General features: G+C 38.3%; 2 protein-coding genes across 4 annotated transcripts; both read left to right on the forward strand.

Moving 5' to 3' along the window:
* The first annotated feature begins 2,535 nt into the window (after nt 1-2,535).
* On the forward strand, nt 2,536-6,129 carry LOC107625143 (putative ADP-ribosylation factor GTPase-activating protein AGD6). Its single transcript, XM_016327720.3, has 4 exons — nt 2,536-3,539; nt 3,785-3,829; nt 4,603-5,157; nt 5,829-6,129. The coding sequence occupies exons 1-3, from the start codon at nt 2,739-2,741 to the stop codon at nt 5,149-5,151; spliced, it is 1,395 nt and encodes a 464-aa protein (XP_016183206.2). The 5' UTR covers nt 2,536-2,738; the 3' UTR covers nt 5,152-5,157; nt 5,829-6,129.
* Nucleotides 6,130-15,226: 9,097 nt separating this feature from the next.
* LOC107625145 (uncharacterized) lies at nt 15,227-17,980 on the forward strand. Of its 3 annotated transcripts, none has more exons than XM_016327721.3 (2): nt 15,227-15,589; nt 16,005-17,980. In XM_016327721.3, exon 2 carries the CDS (start codon nt 16,144-16,146, stop codon nt 17,662-17,664), a length of 1,521 nt encoding a protein of 506 aa, XP_016183207.2. In that variant the 5' UTR covers nt 15,227-15,589; nt 16,005-16,143; the 3' UTR covers nt 17,665-17,980. The 3 variants fall into 3 exon arrangements, with proteins under 3 accessions (XP_016183207.2, XP_016183208.2, XP_016183209.2); XM_016327722.3 differs by having other exon boundaries at nt 15,233-15,589; nt 15,950-17,980; XM_016327723.3 differs by having other exon boundaries at nt 15,233-15,589; nt 16,111-17,980.
* Nucleotides 17,981-21,536: the final 3,556 nt, after the last annotated feature.

The following is a 21,536-nucleotide window of genomic DNA, read 5'->3' on the forward strand; positions in this document are numbered from 1 at the left end:
GGCCATCAGGATATTAGGCCAACAAATGCTCTTAGAGAAGATGGGCCAAGTGAGGGAAGGATTGGTGATGGGCGGTGGGCTAGAGGTGATGAAACAGGTCAGACCGTTGCAAATCAGGTTGTTGCTATACCTACAGGTTGCAGCACTAGGTCTCCTTCGAGGAGCGTTCCTTGTGCGTTGTTGGTGGTTGAGGATTGGTAGGGTGTAGTGACTCATGATCTGTGTGCACAGGAGACGACAAGTGTTGGCCATCGAGGATCACAAGCCCTTAACCACCAAGGATCACTAGCAGCGCCGTCGAAGGTCTAGGCCCTTAACCACAACAGCTTTGGTCGGGGGAATGACATTGCGGAATAGGCGAAAGCGGTAGCGAACCATGTGATAGAAACACCGCAATTGGGAATGGGTGAAGAAGAAACATGGCAAAGCTCATGTGCCATTGAATCATACCAAAAAAAGGATGTTCTAATTTGGTAGGAAAGGTGGGCGAATCAAGAATCGTGATACTAGTGATACAAATGGCTTGTAATGAAGAGTGTGCAGATGGAAAAGGTCGTGATATTGAGGAGGCTAGATCGAAAACTGAACCAGAGCATGTGAATGCAATGGATGATGAAAGGTTGAAGTGGGAGGAACAGATGAAGGATGACAATGTCATACAAATAAATAATCTGGGATCTCAAAAGTTAATAACTGGAAGCAAATAATGAAAGTCTAAGTGCATTTCTCGATACCTGGATGTCAACGGAAAAGAAAAGTCGTCAAATTCATGCGGCCTGAGAGTAGGAAACTGCCAGAATATCCAAGACTATAGTAGTTGGAGGGGGCCTGCCAAGTTCGTGACATTTCTGTTGGCCACTCGACACATGCATCGATATAGCCATGCCTAGCCGAACCTCAACTGTAAGTGCCCATCTCGTTAAGTTTTGCCACAAACAGCAACCACCGTATATGTACCTGATTTCCACTCTTGTCACCAAACAACTGAGTGGATAGCAGCATCATAATGTACGCACGTCCATATATGCGTACGATATTCTCAGGACGCCACCTCTCAATAAATGCGTTGACTAGGGGCTCGTCCAACTAGAATCAACATGTGTTCAGCCTAGTCAGGTGGTTCAAACCAGCACTCTCCAAATAAGATATGATCCTATCATACAAAGGCATATTCTATTGCCTCCGAACACTGTAAATACATCTAATTGGCTGCATGATGTGAGAAAAATAACCACACCGAATGAAATTCCAATACTTACAAGTTTAAACCATAAATTATAATTGGACACAAAAACTACAAATTTTTTGTCTATCCAATCTTAACTAAAATTTCAGATATACTTCATTTAACATTATTTTTCAAGCTAATTTTATTAAAATAGAAAAACAATACTTATAAACTTTTACATCAAATTTTGTTTCATAGATCTAAATATATTTTAGAACAAGTAAAAAATCTCCAACTTTTAAATTTATAAATCCTATATTATAAAATTTAAGTCTTAAATTTTAAAAGCTAAACTATAAAATTAATTTTAAAATTTTAAATTTTAAATTTAAAGTTTAAACTTTTAAATCTTAGTTTTCAAATACCATATTTAAAAAATAACCCTACAAACCTTAAAAACTATATTAACATTTGAACCCTAAATCTTAATTACTTTAGGATAAATATACTACTTAAACACTATATCCTTAATTTTAAATTTTAAATCTTAACTTTTAAATACTAAGTTACATATCTTAAATTTTGTATTCTAATTACTGCATCCTAAATACTACATATTATGTTATAAAATTTAATAATAAAAAAAAACAAACTGGCCTCTTCATTGATGCCATCGACAACATGCGCAACGCTGTTGAGTTGGTATAGCTTGCCTTCGTCTGCCATGGTCCCACGCCTTAAGAATTTTAGGTACCCAAATCTTCTCCAATCCTTTTCTTTCTTCCCACTCAATCCACAACTCTAAACAAACAAACAACCCCCTCTAAAATAGTTGGTACTCAGTCAAAATGAAGAATCTGCGATTAAGTTCGACAAATTTATAGGTAAATATAAACTGCTATACCCCTCTTGCAGTTCATGCAATTAAGCGTTCGTGAGAAAACTGTTGAAGATGTGCTGCGATTTTTTTTTTAATATTCTATAACTTAAACCGCTATGCTTTTTATGGTTTACGTGTAATAACTAATTCACTCTATCCTTCTCACGATTTTTATAAATCTATAAAAATTACATTTTCTTATACAAGATTTAAAAGTTGTAATTCATAATATTAATTTACAAATAATTTATTTTGATAACTTGTCCTAATTTTAATTTTTGTTGTTTCAGTAAGAGAAAATATAACTAAATGTTTATATCGGTAAATTTGTATAGTTTAATTTATGTGAATATATAATTATTTTTTATTCAAATAATAGAAAAAAAGCCTGCAGATACTGGATCAAAGATAATGATTGAAGGTGATCCTAGGTAGCTAGCAATTGTCGTTAGGCTTTTAGCTCTAGTTACTACTATATTTTCCATCTGACAACCCAAATATCCGAATCAGTAACGTAATTACGTACTGTAACATCTTTCACCCTTCTCTAATCCCAAAAATACCCCAATCACTAACGTTTTAACACAACATATAAAAACAAACCCTTCTCAGCTTTTCTCTGTTCGCCACCAACCCAATCCAACCGAAACCAGCCCATTCCCACCCTTCCATTCCCACCAGCAGCCATCGATGGCGACGGCAGCGGCGTCACGGCGGCTTCGGGATCTGCAGTCCCAACCAGCAAACAAGATCTGCGTAGACTGCTCCCAGAAGAACCCGCAGTGGGCCTCCGTCTCCTACGGCGTCTTCATGTGCCTCGAGTGCTCCGGCAAGCACCGCGGCCTCGGCGTGCACATCTCCTTCGTCCGATCCGTCACCATGGACGCATGGTCCGAAATCCAGCTCAAGAAAATGGAAGCTGGCGGCAACAATAACCTCAACTCCTTCCTCGCCTCTTATTCTGTTCCCAAGGAAACTGATATAGTTAAGAAGTACAACACCAAAGCCGCCGCTATCTACCGTGATCGCATCGCCGCAATTGCCGAAGGGCGGCCGTGGCGCGATCCGCCTGTTCAGAGGGAGGATCTCGCCGGAGGATTCGCTACTGGAAAGGGAAAGCCTCCGATGAACGGCGGTGGAGGAGGAAACAAGCGGAATGACGGCGATTGGGAGGATTGGGGAACCGATGACGGTTTCGGCGGGGATTTGCGACGGAATCAGTCTGCTGGCGATGTGAGAAGTGTTGGCGGTGGCGGTGGTGTGGCGGGGAGGTCTAAGTCGAGTGAGGATATTTACACGCGGTCGCAGCTTGAGGCTTCGGCGGCTAACAAGGAGAGCTTCTTCGCGAGGAAGATGGCGGAGAATGAGTCGCGGCCGGAGGGGCTTCCGCCGTCGAAGGGAGGGAAATACGTCGGTTTTGGATCGAGTCCTGGGCCCATGGCGGCGCAGAGGATCAATCAGCAAAACGACTATTTCTCCGTCGTTTCGCAGGTGACTTTGTTTCTTAGTTGAATTTAAAACAGTCTCTCAAGTGGACTTTGCAAGCGACTGAGTCTTCAGTCATCTGCATATCGTCAACGTTGAATTTTTCATATTTTATCAATTTTTTAATAATAAATTAAAGATTCACCATTTTATTCGGTCTGTTGTGTGCAATTTCCACGTTAGAAGATCCTGTTTTGCATTGATTTTAATTTGTGGCCTCTTTCTTCGGTTGATTTTGTTCTTGTGTTCAGGGGTTTGGTAAATTATCGTTGGCGGCTCAGACTGCTGCTTCTAAGGTATTTACACTAACTCTGTTCCTTCAAGCCATTATTTTTAGCTACTTGTTCCATTTCCATAGCTGAGGAAAATGATTTTGTTAGAAGCAAGGCGTTTTCTTTTGCTCTGCTTTTTATGTTACATGAATTGCTTTGGGTGTATTGCTTCCTCTAGAGTTTAATGAACCGCCTCATTAACAAAAGGTTGTTTCTCCGGTGAAGACATTGTGATATGTTAGATGGTTTGATATATTTTACTGAACATATTTGACCAAATCATTTGTCTCGATGGAAGTAGCCACCTTAACAAAAACGACTATAGTATTTTTTTCTGGACATTACGAAATAATAATATCTATAGTTCTATACATTTAAGCTATACTCCTTACAAATTTGGACCATAATTCTTTCCGTGTTTATTATGCTATATAACGAATAGAAAGCATGTCCTGCACTGGTAAAGTAGACTACATGAATCAAACGTGCCATCAGTACCACTTGTTTTAACTTCTGAAAGAATTTTAAGTCAACCGGTGTGAAAAGCTTGCAAAATGCAGCTGAAAATCATACAATTTTTTTTCTTTCAAGTTTTTAGTTAAATCAGTATGTTGGTAAATAGGTTTGCTCGTCATGCTTTTCGTCTTAGCTACTCTGCATATGTCTACTCCTTTCAGAAGGTATTAGGTGTATCTACTAGGGGAGGGAAAAAGAACTACTGTGTCTTCGAGTCATATATGATTCAAGTATAAAATTTGATTATGCCCTTTGCCTAAATTCTTTATTCTTTGATTCAGGTCAAAGAGGGTGGTTATGATCAAAAAGTCAATGATGTCACTCAGAAGACATGGGGTATAATGAAAGGTGTCATAGCTATGGCTTCAGAGAAGGTAGAAGAGTACACCAGAGATGGCTCAAATGGAATGAACAATAATTGGCAACAAAATGAGAGTGGCAGGAATGGTTACCATCAGGATTTCAATCAACAGAACCAGGGATGGAATTCTTCTACCAGAACTGAACAATCCTCTTCTAAGCAATTTAACACCCACAGCTCAAGTTCTTGGGATGATTGGAACAATAAAGGTAGTAGGAACGGAAAACCAGCAAATGGATCAACAACTCAAAATTCAAGCTCTTGGGATGATTGGGGGCACAAAGGTTCCAGGAAGGAAGAACCAGTGAGAGGATCGGCGACAAATAACGACGATGGATGGGCTGGCTGGGATGATGACAAAGATGATGGATTTGATCATTCTTATTATGAAGGTGGATCTAAAGATAAGAAAGGTGTTACTAACTATGGGAAATCCGATGGTGGCTGGACAGGGGCAGGCTTTGCCTAAGACAAGGTTTGTGATAATGCAACCCTATCCAAGACATTTTTGTTTGGGTAAACTTTCCTTTTTTGAAAAAATTTTAAAAGATCACTTGTCTCTAATTATTTGAAAAAGAATGACAATTAATCGTTTCGTATAAAGTGGATTTTTTCTTTTTGGTGTCTGTTTGTATAAAATGGATAGTTGATGCACATAGGAGACGACTAATGCATTCGCCTTTTCTTAATGAATTTTTCATTTCATTCCACTATGTTTTTCTCCCCTCCAAAATTTGAGAGAATTTAGGTTGTTAGTTTGTATTTTCATTTTAAGTATTTAGGATTTTATTCTTTTTGCCATTTTCTCTTTTTGGTTTTCCAAATCCCGACGACAGATACTAAAAAATGAAAATGCATGTAAGCTTCTATGTTAGATTGCTGGTTTTAACTAAATCGTATTAAACACTATATTTGCTCAGACATATACATACTCCATTGTGACCCATTGAATAACGATTTCCACCTTTCTATACTATTCAGATTCTATACATTTCTCCTCCCTTGGTTATGCAACCATAATAAGCATCTTGGAATTAGAAACTCATCGTTTCATTATGATGATTTGTTATGCATTTTTTAATCTTCTACCCTTGATTTAAATGCATAAGGTAAAATATTCATCATTTGTCACACTTCTTGGACCAGGTTTGATCCATTGTTATTGCCACATCGAGCATTTTCCAAAAATTGAAAAAAAGAAGATTTGGTAGCATTAGGCTGATGACATGCAGGCCGAACAGAGAGATACTACTATATACATTATGTATGTGATCCAAATATAAGCTATTCTGTTGAGGTTATTATATTATTAAGCCTTTTTCCCATTTTTTGAAAAAATTTTTATCAACCTTGTACTTTTTTACTATGTATTCTTTTGTGAACATGTGGTGGTAAAGCATTTTAATTCTAGGTTCCCAAATTTAAATGCTTAGCAGAATTATTGCAATGCAGAACTGTGATGAGATGATATTACATCAATCGGCTAAGCTACAATTAATTTATTTTATATTTTGAAAACTGACAACAGACCCAACACTCAATTGTAGAGTAAGAAACAAGAAAAAATAACCAAACAAACAAGGCTGCCAAAGACAAATACTCTTGCTCAGCAAAGATTTGGTCTGGTAAAATTTTTTTGAAGATGTACTTGTACTTTTCAAAAGCTTTTTTTTTTTTCTTTGGGATTGGCTTAGATTGGAAAAGCCCAACCTACACCAACAATCATAGAACAGAAGGGGAGTGGGGAAGAAACGAACCACACATACTCTCTAACACCTACAAGGCTACCACTACCACTAAGGATACACTAATACATGACATAAACAAATAAACTATGAAACGCTGCTGGAAAATAACAATTCTTGATGGTAGATGACATTGGAGCGCAGGCATGAAAAATAAAAATTTTAAGAAACCAAGCCTTAGCCTCTCTAATACTAATTATCAGCACCTGCCAATGCTTAACATCATCTTCATATGTCATCTCTTCAAGTTGGATCCCTCTAGCCAGCCCCATTCACTCCTAATTGTCACTTTAACATCTGTTGCAGTAGCTAAAAATATTCTCAACTATTCCACTGCTCACAGTTCCCTTTGCATCTTATCACAAGCTCCCAAAATCAAATCTTCTATTGGCAAAAATCACCTCGTAGAAGTCCATGTTGACCATAATATAGAGAAGAAAGTAACAATCCAATTTTGCCACACCTCTGGCATAACCCAAAGCCTACCTACTTGTTGCATCGATACACACCACACACCAGAGGTTCTAGGAAAACTTGCAGCCAATAAAGAGGTGCTCAATGCTCTCCAGCTGTGAATTACAAAACGCACACATTAGCATTATCATCTGCAACTATATATTTTTTTTTGTTTTCTCGGATATTCTCCAACTTGACAGGCCAAGGACTAATTCGTCGTAGATCGAAGCTTAATTTTAGGGTTTGCTATGCTGACCAATGGGTTGCTAAATGCATATACCATATTCGAATTCCAGACACTTGTTTATGTGGACTAATGAATTAACTGCTAAACCAATCTAAGTTGGTTTATCTGCAGCTATATTGAAATGATTCAATCTATCCTTCGTGTTCATCTTCCCAACTAAAACAAACCACACGAAGAACTATAGTACATTACACATAGTACTATAGTGACTAACTAACTAAAATGGAAGAACGGTAAGACTGGCTAGCAATAACATGTTTTAAAAATAAGCGTAAATAAGTGCGTATAAGCTAATATCAGTTTGATTATTGGAAAAGTGTTTACTTCAAATATTAGTTCCAATATATTAATTTTACTTCAATATATATAACAGTAGTTTATGAGTATCCAAAAGATTAGATATTACATATCAAATACGTGAAGCATAGATGAAGTAAGGTTATGTTGCTCTCCTAGGGTTTTTTTAGAGTAGTCCTTATTTTGCCAGTCAAACACATTGAATGCCTTGAGAGTGATCATGGCAGCATCAGCTGCTTCTCGTGAACGAGAGAATCCTCCTATTGAGGATGAAAACAATCAAATGATCACATTTGGTGATGAGGATATAAAGAAAGGTCTAATAAATACTCAAAAAGCTTGATAGGACGGCTTTTGGCAAATCGATCTATTAATGTAGGGATGCTAGAAGGCGCTCTTAACGCTATTTGGAGACAACCGGAGGAGCTTAAAGTGGTAGAAGTTGGAGGTAATATGTTTCAGTTTTATTGAGATTGATATGCTTAGGGTGGAAAAAGGGACTCTTTAGCCGTTCAAAAATTATATATGAATTTGAGAAGGTGGAGGAAAGATTCAACTGTCAATGAATTGGAATTCTGCAATCTTCCTATATGGATACAATTGTGGGGACTGCCTAAATATTGTAAAACTAAAAGGTTGGGTAGAAGGGTTGGAGAGACGATAGGGAAGGTTAATAATGAGGGTAAGGAGGACAAGGTACTGAAAGTGCAGGTAATGCTGGACGTCGCAAAACCCTTGGGAAGGAAACTGAGAATCTCAGGGACCAATAACAGAATTATTGATCTCCATTCGAAATATCAAGGATTGGTAATTTCTGCTATTGGTGTGATCATATTGGTCATGAACTCAGGACTCGTGGAAAATATTTATAAAATTTGGTCGAAGGAGGAATGGATGAAGAAGGGCGGAGAGCATCGCTCAGAATGGTCAATTCCGAAGATGTGTTGATGACAAGAAAGAGAATAACCATCCGAACTGTCCTAACCGAACTAAAATAGGAGAACAGCGCAATAAAGAAACCAACTCCAGTAAGTTTGTTGAAGGAATTTGCGAGTCTGTTGATGCAGGAGAAGAATTTGTAGAACACGGGGGATGAAGAGGAAGTCCAGAGCTCACTGAGACTGATTGAAAAAAAATTTTTTTGAACAAAGAAAAGCTCAACACACAAAAGTGGAGCACCAAAATAGGTCATGACACAAAGAAAAAAGAGAAACAGGACATACTAATGCGATTAATTCATTGTCATTTCCGGCATTGCCATCAACAACCACATGGATCGGCAGCAGACCACTCTTTGAAGCTCAACACTTACCTCCTTTTGATGTCCTCAATGCTACCTTCTTCATTCTTAAATATTTTCGCATTTCGTTCCATCCAAATGTTCCAAATTACTGCACAAAAACCAACCAACCGTTTATTCTGCTCAACTTTTCTGATAGGTTCTCCTATCCAACTCTCGAACAGTTCCTTGATCGTCCCCAGAACAACCCACACTCTATCAAAGTAAGTCAACCAAGCACACCACACCTGCCAAGTAAACTCACAGCAAAGGTCTGATAGCACACGAGGTCCACCTCTCAAGCGAGTATCCAGAAGCGCTTCAATCCAATCCACACTAACCAGGACACTGTCAATGCGACTACACTGTCGGCCCCTGAACCATGTGTATTTACGATCATTAAGAGGGAGGTCTAACAGCTGCATATCCTGTACCCAAAACTTAAATTCTTCCGCAGATCCCGGTAATCTACTTGCTCCCTTTCTTTCCACCACTTGCATTATTTCATTGAAGTCCCCCATGAAGCAAAAAGGCACCTGACACAATCCCACAATATAACTCAACTCCTCCCACATCACCAATTTTTTGCTCTCTCATGTGCTCCGTACATCAAACAGAACGCACATCTAAGATTATTATTAGTCACCATCCCTCTACACACAGCCAAAGTTCTCCTTTATAGCAGTTATTCATTTTAAACAACATATCATCCCATATAAGCAGTAAACCTCCAGAAACACCTACAGATTCCACATATTCCCAACCCATCATGTCATTTCCCCAAATGCGTATGACATCAAATTTAGTCAAAACTTCACGCTTAGTTTCAATCAACCCTAACATGTTTAATCTACAACTCTTTTTCAAATCTTTAATCATTCTCAGCTTTCCATCACCTCCTAACCCCCTAATATTCCAGCAGCTATAAATCATTTAAAAATATTTTTACACACATTTTTGCAGTTCTTAGGTCTACTTCTTCTTGCTTTCTCTTTCTGTTTCGCCAGTCTCCTCTTGTTTGCAATTTCTTCATTCTGAGCTTGAAGTATTGCCATAATATCCTCATCTTCGTCATGTAATACTGCACCTGATTCCATTGCTAATTCCCAAGTTTTCCTATTTTCCTTCAACTGTTCCTCCCGCTTCAGTTCTTCATCAGACATTACGTTCTGGTACCCTGAGGTAGAGTCGTGTTCCCCGTCTTCATTGTCTCCCTCTTCACCATGCGCACACTGTTTCGTGCAAACGGTCACTGTCTCTGGGATAATGTCACCTTCTTCGCCTCTTGCCTCTACTGGACCAAAAGTCCTTTTATTGCTTTGATTAGCCTGCTCATTGGTTCCACCATGTCCTTCTTCTTCATTGTGCGTCTCTACTTCACAGCTTGCCGCCACTGTAATTTGAACAGCTCCATTTTTTTTGTCTCCAACCCTGTCGCAGATCCCGCTCCCAGGCGCTGTTCGTGTACCATCCCTCTTCGGCTGCGCAAGTGGTATATCGCTTGGCCCCGACGCCATCTGCCCCGCGTCCCCTCTCCTTGGGTCAACGTTATTTTGGTGCGGCACGTTACCTGGCTCTTCCCGTACGGGTCTCGCCGGTGGCTGCTCATGTTCTATCGGCGCGCAGGAGCTACTTCTTGAAGAGAACCTATCGGTGCTTCTTTCTTCATCTGCTTGTTCCACTTCAACCCGCATTGCTTTTTCCTGACCCGCTCCAGCTTGAGCCCACCATTCAAGGCTCATTCCTTCGTCTAAAGAATTATGTTGGACATAATCATTTGTGATCCCACAACCATTAAGGCCCACATTACCCATGTCACCCATCATGCTTTTATTTTCACACTCCTTATTACTACCGTGGCCCACTAAAATTCTTCTTCCAGCCTTTATTACACCCACATTTATCCTTCCTTTTGAAATAAAATTTCCTTGTGTTACGTTTCTGTCTGAGTCCTCGTCCGTTAAAAAATTAGAATCTCCATAATCTTTGCCTCTTTCAAAATCCATTAATGCATTTAAATTAGGTAACCTTTTTTCCTTGATTGGTAGTAAATGTGCCTGATTCCAGTCATTCAAAAATAAATCATGAATTATTGTTCTATCCTTATCTTCTCCGTGATTCCTCACCCCTCCTTCCACCAATTCAGCCGCCGGATCAAACATCGGTGTCAACGTCTTTATTCCTTTGCCACTTACATCATAGTTGGTCTTCATCGTTTGCATATTTTTACCTACCATCATGCTCTCTGCTCCACATTTTTCACGTCCCACCTCCTTCACAAAAACATTGAATCCACTAGTACCGACCGTTATGTGAATCCATTAACTAATAACATCAAATATACAAGTATCGATTTGGACTCTACCGGAACTGAATGATAATTCTGATTCCGTCACCTCATCACACCGTACCACTTCCTCCCATTGCCCACCTATCCTTTTGAACGTTTCTGCGGACCACACATGCAGTGGCACTCCAAAACATTCTAACCATACTCTTCTAGTCTCACTTCGTTCCGATTCTTTCCATCTCCAAACACTATGAAAAAATTGCAGAAGACTATTCATTTTGAATGTATAATACTCCTCCGTATGCTCCACAGTGTCAAAAGTTAATAGTGCCTTATACGCTCCTAATTCCCGGACTTGAACAACCTGAGGCACATTCTTGCTAACTGCCTTCTTCAGTGCATTGAGATCTATGGCCATGGTCGTCCCCCCGACTAAACTTCTTGCTAGCCAACCCATATTCTCTTCTGCAACTGTTACTTCAACTTTCTTCGTCCAGCCATTACCGTTTGGGTGCCTATTCGACGTATTCTTCATCGTCACTCCTTCACCTGTATCCGTATGCACATTGTCCCCACGTTGAGTCCGCCTATTCTCAACCGCAGTCTGTTCGCCACTTCCGGCCTGAATTCTTCTTACCTTCTCCTTTACTGGCCTTCTATACTTCGCTTCTTGAACTGAGATTATCTTCCCACGTAATCGCATGCGATCCATTTCCGTTATCGCCTTCAGTGCCCCTCCTTTGGTCGTGTATCGTATAAATGCAAAAAGATATATCATACTTTTTTTCTCTTTACGAGAAAGATAAATGTCATTGATTCTTCCTGTCCAGGTGAAAGGGTGAAATAATTCTTTCTTTGAGATATCTCCCGGTAAATTTTCAACAAAGATGGAGAAAGACTCATTTTCCAGTCGATAATATTCTTTTCTGTTCCAAACCCTAGGATCTTTCGAATGTTGATGTCGTTCCCATACTCTACCCCGCTCTGTGTCCCCCCCCCTCTATCTCTCTCTCATTCTCTTCTAGATCTAGTTAATTAGTACTATTATATACTGATTGAAAAAAATAAGGGAGAGGGATAGGTAAGAGTGATGCACAGGAGATTAAAGAAGGAAAAGTAGGAAAGCAGATTGACACAAACTACCTTAATAGTGTGTGGAGTGTTTTTATCTTTGAAGAAATCGGAGGAGTGACGGGTATGATGGAATCAACAAGGTAGAATCTTAAAAGTTGTGCTAGAAAAAATCAAGCAAATAAACTGATACTCGGAGTTAAAAGGAGGTCAGGAGGATTAAGGAAGAGTTCCAGTATTAACAAACAATGTCAAGAAGAAGTGGAGGCAGCAATGAAGTGGGAGGGTGCCACCCAACAATTGACATCCAGAGAGGAATGAAGATGACAATGTGAAACTGTGGGGGTTTAAGAAAATTCCATTCAGTTTATAACATAAAAGGAATTTGTAAATCCCATTCTTCCGAGGTATAAGACAAAGACTAATACCCCGACTGTAGAGGTAGTGTTGAGGAGAGTGGGTTTTAACTCAATGTTTATTGTTGATTCTATTAGGCAAGCAGCAGGGTTATTGGTGACATGGAGAGATAAAGAGATTGTCCGGATAGTAGAACATGACACTTTCTTTATCCACTTTGTGACTGAAAATCATAACTCTAAATCAAAGCGGAAGGTAATTGGAGTCCATATGCAAACGAAAGAGGCAGTTAGGGAGACGCAGTATATTAAGATATTGCAGAATTTGGAGGCAAGTGGTGAGGAGAAGGTAGTTATTGGGAATTTTAATGCTATTCGGGCTCATCATGGAAAGAAGGGGAAAGGCCAAAATCCATAACATTTATCCAGCAACTTTATAAATGCTGGGAATCTGGTGGACATTAGTTTCGAAGGTGAAAAATTCACATGGAATAAATGCAATTCGGCAGAAACTTAATTAAGGAGAGGTTGGAAAGAACATTGACAATCATGGTATGGAGATCAGTGTTTCCAACAACTTTCCTTTTACACTTAGATTATTCTGGTTTGGATCATCGCCCGCTGATGCTTTGTTCAAAAAAAGAGGGTAAGAGGGTTAAGGACTTGTTTGGGTGAACTGATAAGAAAAGATTTTTTTTTAGTTATCTTTTTTTAAAAGATCTTATGAAAGAGTAGAAGTAATTTTATGTTTGGATATTTCATATAAAAAGATCTTTTTATCTATCAATTATGTTTGGGTATAACGATATAAAAGTACTTATTTATTTATTTATTACATGAAAAACATCTTTTTTTAAGAAAAAAAGATCTTTTAAAAAAAGATGTAAATTACAGCTTCTCAACAAAGATGTTTTTTTTATTTGTCTAGTACTTTTACTTTTACTTCTAAAAATTTGTCAAACACGCTAAAAAATAAAAAAAAGATATTTTTTCATTGAATAAAGATCTTTTTTATTAAAATAATGTCGTCAAAACAAGCACTAAAAGGAGATTTAGATTTCAAGATAGATGGTGCGACAATGAGGAGATTAATAATTTGATTACACAGTCTTGGAATGTGAATATCAACGGTTCTGTCTCTCTCAATGCCTCTGCTTTGCGAAACTCTCTCTTCTCTTCGTGCTCAACGGCAACGACTCCCAACCCTACCGGCACTATCCCTTCTCCCTTTCCCTCTCTTCTTTCTCTTCTTTTTCGCAGCCCCTTTCTCTTCTGTGTGGTGTGTGTGTTAAGGTTTAGGGGAGAATGACTGAGTTTGAAATTAGGGTTAGTGTTGGTTTGATTTGGGAATTAGAATTAATTTAAGTATTTTGATAAAATTGAAAGGTAGAGTAGTAATTTAAAATCAAATTTAATCCAAATAAATTATTTCAAAAACATTATTTATTTATCAACTTATTAATTGGTTTTTAAATAAGTACTTTAATTTAAAATTGATGATAATATAATTAATCTTTTTTGGTTTGTAAAATTAACTAAAACTCTCAATTATTCAAATTAAATTATATAAAATTTTTATTATTTTACCACTACTAAAAATTTAATTTTTAAATATAAAAATTATTCAATAATTATAAAATTAAATAAAAATTATAATTTAATTTAAATTTAATTTATCAAAACTTAATTTAATTATATTTAATAAAATAATTTTTAAAATTAAAATTTTTAATAAATAAAATAAATTAAAATTCACTCGTAATAAAATTTTCAGAAGTTTTATGTTTTATACTATACTTACCATCATCAAGAGAGCCATATATCTGAAAATTTTAAGTTTTTTGAATTGTTTGGTTCCCTCAAAAGTCATCAATATGAGCTTGATGTTAGCTTGGGATAGATCACTCCAAAGACAAAGTCTTTGACCCTACAATCAAAAGGAAAAAAGCTTTGCTAATAAAAGATGAATCTGATGTTGAATCTGAGTATGGTTTCTCGTACTAAAGATCAAAAGGAGAAGGACGAATGTGCCTCCTTCATAAAGAAAGCAAACAAAAAAACTTGGCTGAAATAACGTAGAAGCCACCTTAGAGACGATAAGAAGCATAAATCAAAAGTGGATGTTGTTTACTAAAACTGTGTAGATAAAATCACATCAAATTTGAGTGTCCCAAGTTGGTTAAAAACAATAGAGATCTAGATGACATAGCTAACATATGTTTTATAGCTAACTACGAGTCAAACTAGGAGATAATGATGTTTGAAATTAATCTTTCTTTTTTCTGAACTTAAGACCATGTATAAAGAACTTCTCAAAATTTCTAAAAAATTATCCAAAATATACTTTAAGCTAAAGAAAATTTAAAAATCTAAACTTTTGATATAAGAGATCTCAAAATTGGATATGAGAACTTTCAGGAAGCAAATAAAATGTTGAAAAAGAAAAATGCATCATGATTTTTTGAGATAACTTTTTTTAATGAAAACACTCAAAAAATAATATTTTAGGAATACAAAAATAAAATTCTGATAAGTCTGTCACATATTTGTGTAATTTATACATATTATTTTATAAATATTTTAAATAAAATAAGCAACTATAAAATAATCAAACAATTCAAAGTAAAATAATCAAATTTAGATAAAAAAAATTTATTGGAGCATTATAATTAATTTTTTTTTATAAATATTAAATATATACGGTGAACATTTTTATATATATATTTTTTAATTTGATTATTTTTAATGAATAAATCTTTTTCTTTGAGAAGAAAAAGTAAAAATAAATGCAAACTCCTCAGTCCTCAGTACTCACTCGCCTCTGTCCCTCTGTGTACTCGCTTATCAGTTAATACTTATCGGTTATAACCACTAACCAGCCATTACTCTTTTTCTTTCTCTTTCGTTTTATTTTTGAATTTTTAGATTTTTTTTCCTGTTCCCTTTTGATGAGTCTAACCAAGAAGACGAAGAATTAGGGTTCTTATCAGTTATCACCCAAAAAAAGAAATAATAAAATAATATTATTTTGATTAATTAAAAAAAATAGGGAAAATATTGCGGGAGAGAGCGTAGGCAACATGGTTGTCGATGATATGGTTGATAGCATCATCGTCGGCTATGGAGGCTACTCTTCTTCTCGATTCTCCGATGCTTATCCCAAAAGGTAAACCCTTTTGACGATCTCTCTCTTCTTCTTCGGTCTTCTCTCTCTCTCTCTCTCTCTCTCTCTCTCTCTCAGTTTCTAGTTTTCATGGATTTGATGGTTTTGATTCAGTGTTTTTCACCTGATTTTGGAGGATTTAAGGAGATGTATAGAATATTAGGGATACATAATTTAATTCTCCTATAGCGTTTTCCTAAAATCTCTTCCTCTCTCGCTGAGATTGAAGAGATACATAAGTATAGAAGATATATGTGTGTTCACTCTGTTTGTGCTATTAGATATATGTTCAAATTAATTTATTCTTAGGGAAGAAAGAAAAGAAAAAAATTACAGATTTTTTTTATTTGTTTTGTTGTATAGGTTGGATTTGTTGATTTTTTTTCCCCCTTCTGTCAATGCAATTTTATAAATCTAGGGTTTGATGGAGGGGATATATAGTGGTGATTGATCTGATGAAGGTGTTTATGAGGTTGTTTTGTTGAATTTGTTTTTGGGAATGGCAAAAATGAACACAACACCAGCAATAGAACTCATCAGGGAAATGATGAGGTAGCATGGGAGATTCTTCTTGTCTTGTTTCTTTGTCAATGGAGAATCACCACCCCTCAACGCTCTTGTCAATGGACTCAAGTGCATCTTCTCACGATGAACTCGATTTGGAGATGAATCGCCAAATCATATTCTCAGGTCCACCAGATATCAACCTGCCCCTCTCTGCTGAGCGCAGCCCTCCCCCGCCCTCTTGGAACTCCGACCCCTGTGATGTCTTGGATGTTGGTCTTGGCACACAAGGCTATGAGACTGAGAGCTTTCTTAACATGCCCAAAGCTGCAGCAGCCGGAAGAAAGTGTGCTAAGCGAGTCGACAGCATGTGGGGTGCTTGGTTCTTCTTTAGTTTCTACTTTAAGCCCTCTTTGAGTGATAAGTCTAAGGCCAAAATTGTTAGGGACAGCAACAGTGTTTCGGGGTTTGACAAGTCTGATCTCAAGCTTGATGTTTTCATGGTTCAGCATGACATGGAGAATATGTACATGTGGGTGTTCAAGGAGAGGCCAGATAACGCGCTGGGTAAGATGCAGTTGAGGAGTTTCATGAATGGGCATTCTCGCCAAGGGGAGCGCCCGTTCCCATTCAGTGTTGACAAGGGTTTTGTTCGATCCCACAGGATGCAGCGGAAGCATTATAGAGGGCTTTCTAACCCTCAGTGTGTTCATGGCATTGAGCTTGTTCCATCCCCCAATCTGATGGTCCTTGATGAGGAGGATCAGAAGAGGTGGATGGAACTCACTGGCCGGGATTTGAACTTCACAATCCCACCTGAAGCAAGCGATTTCAGTTCATGGAGGAATCTTCCCAACACAGACTTTGAGCTTGAGAGGCCGCCTGCCCCAATCAAGGGTGCTCCGAATTCACACCCTAAGAAACTGCTCAATGGATCTGGACTGAATTTGTCAACTCATTTGTCTAACCACAGTAATGGAGATGGACTGGACCTATCTCCAGTCAGTGGCAAAAAGAGGAAGGACTTTTTCCTACACGGAAACGAAGAAGAATGTTACTTGGCTGTTAATCCTCCAGCTGATCGGATTCCGGATATAGAAATGCACCTCCCAAATGAGCCAAACTGGTTGAATGATTTTAGTGGGGTGATAAAGGGTGTGTATGGACCTGTTACTGCTGCAAAAACCATCTATGAAGATGAACAAGGCTATCTGATTATCATAAGCTTGCCCTTTGTAGAACTTCCAAGTGTGAAAGTTTCTTGGAGGAACACTCTGACTAATGGTATCATAAAGGTTTCTTGTATGAGCACTTCACGAAAGCCATTGATTAAGAGGCATGACCGGACATTCAAGCTCACTGACCCGGCATCAGAGCACTGTCCTCCCGGTGAGTTCATCCGTGAGATCCCTCTCTCAACGAGAATTCCTGAAGATGCCAACATTGAAGCATACTATGATGGGCCAGGATCAGTTCTTGAGATCTTGGTGCCTAAGCATCGTGTTGGACCTGAAGAGCATGAAGTCCGGGTTTGCCTTCGCCCTCATAGAGGGAATGATCTCAATTTAACTTGAAGATTAGGCACTTTTATTTGAAACAAAAAGAAAAAAAAAAGAGATTATTTTTTATTATTATTAGGAATGCTAGTATGGTGCGTTTATCATTGTTTTCTTCTAACTTTGTACCATACTTTATCTGTGATAGAAATTATTTGTCTTACATTTGATCTCTAGCTCTGGCAATTTTAAGCTCACGGAATGCCCTGGTTCTTTTTTGTTATTCCGGTGCATCTCTAAGCTTTTGATTGTAAGCAATTATCAGTCTGAACAGAGCCGGTTCTGATTTTGTTTCAGAAATTATCAAAATCCACACATCATACCTTTGGAATAAGTCGCCAAAGTATTCTTTATCTATGCCTCTGTTATGTTCTTAGATATGACGGGATTGGTTTGATTACAATTTTTGTCAGTTACTAGCGTTTGCAGTGGCAACGCGTCCAATGATATGCATTTTTATTAAAAAATTATATGTATATCAAAATTCAATTACAAAATCAATTATTATGTATTTATGGATAAATATATATTATTTAATTTATTAAAATTAATTATATTTTTAAAATATATTTTATATTTTAATATATATCTCATGAATAATGTTTAAATTTTGACCAACAGAATGAAAATCAGACTCAATAACACAAAAATAGCCCATCAATAAAGGTGGACTTCATGATAGTCTAACTTTTTTAAAGAGGTTGGATAACGACATAGAGGTCTAATTTTATTTGATCTAATAAGTAACTGTCTTCTTAAGTCTTTTTTACTATCTTTACTTTATCTAAAAAGTAGATCCCAACAAACTTTCAAGATAAAGGGAGCGCTTATCTATCAGAAAAGATAGAACTACTCCAACAAAGGTGGGTTATCTACTTTACTATAAATACACTGGCATCTTCCAGGTATAACTCACGTTCTAATCTACTAAAAATCTGCCTAAAGTATTTGTTAGTTTAAGCATTGGAGTCTCTTGCAGGTACCACCCCCAGACTTTCTCACGAGCAACTCAGACAGGCGACACCTCGGCACTAAAGAGGTCGGACGCCACCACATTCAGGGATTTGGACCTCACGTTCAGGTCCAAATCAGCGTTTCAGGTAGCCCTCAGAACATTGACACTGTTATTGGAGACCTGGGATTCACCCTCTGACAAATAGCGGACCATGAGCTTAGAGATGGCTATACGGTATGTGAGTCTGAGCCAGAAGATCAGCCAGAAGACCAAGTCTTTTTGCTTCCGCCTCCACCACCATACCATGGCCCCCACGGGAAAGGGATCTCAGGAAACCCTCAAACAACGAGGATCCAGTCCGAGGTCCACCTTCCTGAGGTTGAGGATCAACCTCATGCGACCGAGATCTTAGATCTCGTCCATGGCCAAGGGGATCGGCTACAACAGCTCGAACACGAGGCTGAACGACAACAAGAAGTAGAACGGGAGTTGCGAAAAGAAGTAAGGCAACGAAAGGAGTTAGAAGACAAGTTATGAAAACTGGAATCTAATGTACAAAGGAGGAATAATCGGGTGAAGCGTGAGGAAAGTTCCTTGGGATGGTAAGATCCGTTTACAGAAGAGATCATGAACGCTAAAGTCCCTAGGAACTTCCAATCGCCCGACATGGATATCTGTGACGGAATGTCCGACCCGAGCCACCATCTTAGTAACTTCAGTACTTGGCCGACGATTTTGACGCCACTCATTGCAAAGCCTTCCCGAATACTTTAACCAAGGCTGCAATGAAATGGTTTGATAACCTGTCCCCCAGATCGGTCACTAGCTTTGAGGACCTAGCCAAAAATTTTTTTACCAGATTCTCCATCCAAAAAGACAAAACAAAGCACGCCCCTAGCCTACTAGGAGTAATGCAAGAAGTTGGAAAAATCCTTCATGACTATATGGAAAGGTTCAACAAAACTTGCTTGAAAATTCAGAGTCTACCAATCGAAGCTATAATTATGGGTATGGTCAATGGCCTTAGAGAAAGACCATTTTCTCAGTCAATATCCAAGAGATACCCAACTTCTCTGAACGAAATTCAACAAAGGACAGAAAATTACATCAACATGGAGAAAAATTCCCGACTTAGAGAATCTTCGCTATCTAACTTGTCCTACTATCAAACTCGGGACAAAGAAAAGAAACCCAAGAAGAAAGAGGAGCAAAATGTAGAAAAGCTTCAAAAGTATCACAACTACACCCTTCTAAGGGTTTTCCTGGTCGATGTTTACCGTGAAATATGCCACACAGAGAAACTCCTGTCTCCTTGTCCGATTAAGCATAAGAAAGCTGGAAACCGGACCGAATATTGTGAGTACCACAAGTTGTACAGGTATTCCACTAATGAATGTTACAACCTAAAGAATGTCATCGAAAAGTTGGCCAGAGAAGGCCGGCTTGATAGATACCTGGCAGACAGCTCGGACAACCCAAGAAAGAGAAGAAAGGATGAAGAAGGAGGATGACCAGAACGCTTTCCTTACACCCCCGAGCGATATATACACATGATTAATGGTGGATTTGCAGGAGGAGAAATATCAAAATCCTCACTAAAAAGGCACCTGAAGGAAGTATATCAAGTCGGAGAGGACAGTCAATCGCCTGACTTACCCACTATCTCCTTCACTAAAGAGGATGCTAAAGGAATAGTACCCGAGTACGACGACCCAGTGATAATAACTGTGATTCTAGCAAATCCTAACCTCCACCGAACATTGGTAGATCAAGGCAGCTCAGCGGATATCTTGTTAAAACCCACCTTTAATAAACTCGGGTTAGAGCAAAAGGATCTAAGGACATACCCGGATAATTTTTTTGGACTGGAAGATGCACCAATCCGACCTCTAGGTTACATCTCATTGGACACACCTTCGGAAAGGGTGCCAGGTCAAGGAAACTAAGTGTCGACTACATTGAAGTCAATGTAAATTCAGCCTACAAGTACAATGTCCTAATAGGTCGGATAACTTTGAATCGACTTGCAGCTGTCATCTCCATCCCATATCTTTGCATGAATTTCCCACAACTGAAGGGATTGCCACCTTAAAGGAGATCAAAAGCTAACAAAAAAATGTTATAATGAGAGCCTTAGTTTAAAAGGTAGTTCGAAAGGCAAATAAGTCAATACAATCGAGTTAGGAGGAGCCCAAATTCGAGAAGAACTACAACCCCAACCAGAAGACAAAACAGAAGAGATACAAATTGGAGACCACTCCGACAAGACAACGAGCATAGGGGCAAACCTGGAGAAAAGCCTAAAGAAAAAACTCGTTGAATTGCTGAGGAAAAACTTCGATCTTTTTGTCTGAAAAGCCTCTGACATGCCCGGTATTGATCCCGACCTGATGTGCTATAGCCTTGCTGTATACCCAGGTTTCTGACCTGTTCATCAAAAACATAGAAAGTTCGGACCAGAGCGAACACAAGTCGTAGAAGAGCAAGTACAGGCTCTGCTAGAAGCAGGATTTATAAGAGAGGTGAAGTATCTGCTTTGGCTAGCCAATGTGGTATTGGTACAAAAGCAAAACGAAAAGTGGAGAATGTGTATTGATTTTGCCGACCTCAACAAAGCATGTCCTAAGGATCCTTATCCATTCTCCAGTATAGATGCCTTGGTCGACTCAGCGTTAGGCTACACATACCTGTCCTTTATGGACGCCTACTCGGGATACAATGAAATCTCAATGTACAAGCCAGATCAGGAAAAGACCCCATTCATAACTCCAAAGACAAACTATTTCCACATAGTAATGCCTTTTGGATTGAAGAATGCAGGAGCTACCTACCAACGATTGATGAATAAAGTGTTTTTCTCTCACATAGAAAAACTCATGGAAGTATACGTGAATGACATGCTCGTTAAAACCAAAGAGGACAGAACACTATTGTC

This window comes from Arachis ipaensis, chromosome B2, assembly GCF_059453495.1.
Source record: "Arachis ipaensis isolate K30076 ecotype BB chromosome B2, ASM5945349v1, whole genome shotgun sequence".
Taxonomy (NCBI): domain Eukaryota; kingdom Viridiplantae; phylum Streptophyta; class Magnoliopsida; order Fabales; family Fabaceae; genus Arachis; species Arachis ipaensis.

Bases quoted from the DNA above. Each gene is read 5' to 3' on its own strand.
- LOC107625145 (XM_016327721.3), top strand. From the start codon at position 16,144: ATGGGAGATTCTTCTTGTCTTGTTTCTTTGTCAATGGAGAATCACCAC.
- LOC107625143 (XM_016327720.3), top strand. From the start codon at position 2,739: ATGGCGACGGCAGCGGCGTCACGGCGGCTTCGGGATCTGCAGTCCCAA. The intron at 3,540-3,784 runs GTGACTTTGTTT...TCTTGTGTTCAG, and splicing joins ATTTCTCCGTCGTTTCGCAG to GGGTTTGGTAAATTATCGTT. The intron at 3,830-4,602 runs GTATTTACACTA...TCTTTGATTCAG, and splicing joins CTCAGACTGCTGCTTCTAAG to GTCAAAGAGGGTGGTTATGA.